The 3,245-nt window shown below is 39.9% G+C and overlaps 1 protein-coding gene across 1 annotated transcript; it reads right to left on the reverse strand.

The window, feature by feature from the left end:
* Nucleotides 1-781: 781 nt before the first annotated feature.
* LOC106302106 (pentatricopeptide repeat-containing protein At1g08070, chloroplastic-like) lies at nt 782-2,999 on the reverse strand. Its single transcript, XM_013738623.1, has one exon. It carries the CDS (start codon nt 2,918-2,920, stop codon nt 872-874), a length of 2,049 nt encoding a protein of 682 aa, XP_013594077.1. The 5' UTR covers nt 2,921-2,999; the 3' UTR covers nt 782-871.
* Between the last annotated feature and the right edge of the window lie 246 nt (nt 3,000-3,245).

A 3,245-nucleotide genomic window follows, 5' to 3' on the forward strand; every position in this document is an offset into this window, starting at 1 on the left:
CAAAGAGTTCTCATCTTTATCGAATTGGACATTTACAGTGAAGGATGATGATGGAAAAGTGTTAGCTCAACTTGATCATGATTGGAGGGGTTTTTGTTTTGAGGTTTGTGTTCCTTAACAACTGCACTTGCACAATTCCTAACTAAATGTTTGTTTAATCTGAAATCGGCACGTCCTGAAAGTACGCACGATTTTGATGGTGGGTTTAGGAGAAGTCTTTCTGTTGAGTTCGGAGCTAGGCGAAGAACATAAAGAGGTTTTATTATAGACTTAAAAACATCCGATTGAAGAATCTGGAAAACTGTAACATAGTTTAGTTATTGTGAGCAATTAGCCTTGAAGAACAAGAAATGTTTCTGGTTCAATCCATGTAGAATATAAGAATGTGATACATGTATTGTAGATGAAAAGTCTGAATAGCTCGTTTATATATATGGCATACGTATAATAACAGATGCTGGGCAGTGTGTAATCCGATTTGGATAATCTGATGCTGCATTGAAAAGTGCCCTGCCAAATGGTAATCTTTTACCCATCTCGACTGGTATGTTTTGATTTTGTTTGTTTACTTTGACAATAGACATCTGAGGAGCTTTGCTTATGAAACTCATGACAGATAGAGAAGCTGTATGTAAAATGGCCACTGTTTCTGTTGTCGTTGCTCTAGCTATTTACAGTCTCTTTCAGGTTTTCCAATAACTTGAGCATTCTCTGTCTCGTTTGAACTCTTAGGAATAGCCAGACTACATGCAACTTTGAATAATCTGATATAAATGTTTATTATATATAATGAATGATTATTTTGGAAGACGACCCAATGGGTCGAATAGTAAAATATGATACATGTCTCTGAACAAAGAAGTAAATCCAATCACCAGAAGTCATTGCATGAACAATATCCGGCTCTGAAGTGATGGAATCTACTATTGTCTCTCACAATGATCTCTCGTTGATAGATACGAGATAGCAACTTAGTTACAGAATGACAATCATTACATACCGTGAGGTTTTTCAGAACCCTTATTGGACTGTTGCTGTTGTTGGTTAGAGCGTAAGCTATAGCCAATCTCTCACTATGCAACTCCAGTTCAACCTCTTTCTCTTTCTCGTCTTCTATCCGCAACAGGACCTGTCTAGTATCCGCGATGTGTCCCACCGCTTTCAGCTTCTCCCTCATCTCCTTTAACTTTGCATATATTTCCTCTATTTGTGGATGCGATCTGTCTCCTACAAAAAATCTGTGAATCACACCTTTTCGCTCAATCAAACTCCATCCTGCTTCCTTCTTGATTCCTTTCTTCTTCATAGTCTCTCTGACTTCCGAAACTTTCTCCCATTTTCCCGCAGCTGCATACATATTCGACAGAGGAACATGGGACTCTGGAGCTAAATCTATTAACTGATGCGCTGCGTACTCACCCATCTCTATATCTACATAGTTCCTGGCTCCGCGTAAAAGGCTCATCCAGATTACTTTGTTTGGTCTCATTGGCATTTTTTGAATAATAGTTTTCGCATCTTGGAGATTCCCAGTCCTGCATAACGCATCAACTAGGCAACCGTAATGCTCAATTTTATGCTCAACTTTATACTCTTTTACCATCAAATCAAAGTAGAAACGAGCTTCATCTACATATCCAACGTGACTACAAGCGTTCAACAACCCTACAAAGGTCACTGCGTTGGGCTTGATGCCACTTTCTTGCATCTGTTTGAATAGTTCTGATGCTTCATCCGCCATCCCGTGCATCCCTAGTCCTACAATAACCGAGTTCCAATGACCCAACTTCTTTCTATGTATTGATCTAAATGTCGTTAAAGCACTCTCGATGCTTCCACACTTGGAGTACATTTCAATCAGTAAAGTTCCCATCACACCATCGGATCCAATCCCATTCTTGACCATGTAAGAATGAACCCATTTTGCTGTGCTAAGAATAGCGGATGCAGCCACAGCAGAGATCAGACTTGTATATGTTGCATTGTTAGGCTTCAGATCATCTTCCTCTTCTAACATTCTGACAAACATACTCAAAGCTTCTTCAACCCGACCATTTACCTCGTATCCTGCAATAACTGTGTTCCACGTGATCAAATTCCTCTCAGGCATGATGTTAAACAGGTCACAAGCTGATCCAAAATCCCCTGATCTCATATACCCGTTGATCATCGCGTTCCAAGAAACCAAGTTCTTTGTTGGCATCTTATCAAATACATCTCTAGCAGCCTCGACTTTCCCTGATTTTGAGAACCCGTGAAGCAAGGCAGTCCAGGAATACGAATCTCTGTCGGGAATTTCATCGAACAGCTTCATTGCAATTTCAACATGGCCGCTACGAGCATAACCATCAATCAAAGAGTTCCAGGTAACCAAATCTCTCTCACCCATTTTGTCAAACACCTTGCGTGCACAATCAAGCATTCCGCATTTGGAGTAGAGACTCGCTAAACTGCTCTGAACGAACTTATCCAAGGTGAGACCAAGCTTCACCGAAACTCCATGAATTTGCTTTCCTTCTTCAACCGCACACAAACGAGAACAGCCCTTTAAAACGCAAGGCAGTGTAAAGTTATCCGGCGAGAATTCACTGAGAAGATGAGAGAATAAACAGATTGCTTCGTGGGAGCGATGGTTTTCGACATAGCATTTGATCATCATGTTCCATAAGGGAAGAGAAGGGCTTTGGATCCTATCGAAAACGGAGCGAGCGTAGATTAGGTCGTTGATAGGTCGGGCAGTGTAGAGCGAGAGAAGGCGGGAAGAGACGGGAGGGTGATCGAAAGTTCCGGTTTTAAGAGATAAACAGTGAAGCTTCTTAGCTTCTTCTATTGTTTCTGAGCATCTGAAGAGGGATAACAGGTGATGGTGGTGGTAGTGGTGGACGGAGGATGGCGGCACCACCGCTGCTGCATTCTGCATTTTCAAGATAACTGGTTGGTTTGGAGAGACGAAGCGGATCGATAACTCTTTAGTTTTCTGTTGATGCCTTTATTGTTTAACACACAACATTATTTAAAATAATTCTTGGGTTCGAATTAAACTATGAAAACTAGATTATGATTAAAACTAGATTATGATTAAACTTAAATAAACAGATTTTTGGTGAATTTTCATGTTTACCAAAATACATTCTTCCATGAGAGACAGAATTCCATGAGAGACACAAGAGTATTATACTTTTGCTCTCTATATATGATAAATAATTATTTAAAAAATGTAAAATTAAAAAGATACAAAAAGTAAT

This window comes from Brassica oleracea, chromosome C7 (genome assembly GCF_000695525.1).
Source record: "Brassica oleracea var. oleracea cultivar TO1000 chromosome C7, BOL, whole genome shotgun sequence".
Taxonomy (NCBI): Eukaryota; Viridiplantae; Streptophyta; class Magnoliopsida; order Brassicales; family Brassicaceae; genus Brassica; species Brassica oleracea.

Bases quoted from the DNA above. Each gene is read 5' to 3' on its own strand.
- LOC106302106 (XM_013738623.1), bottom strand. From the start codon at position 2,920: ATGCAGAATGCAGCAGCGGTGGTGCCGCCATCCTCCGTCCACCACTAC.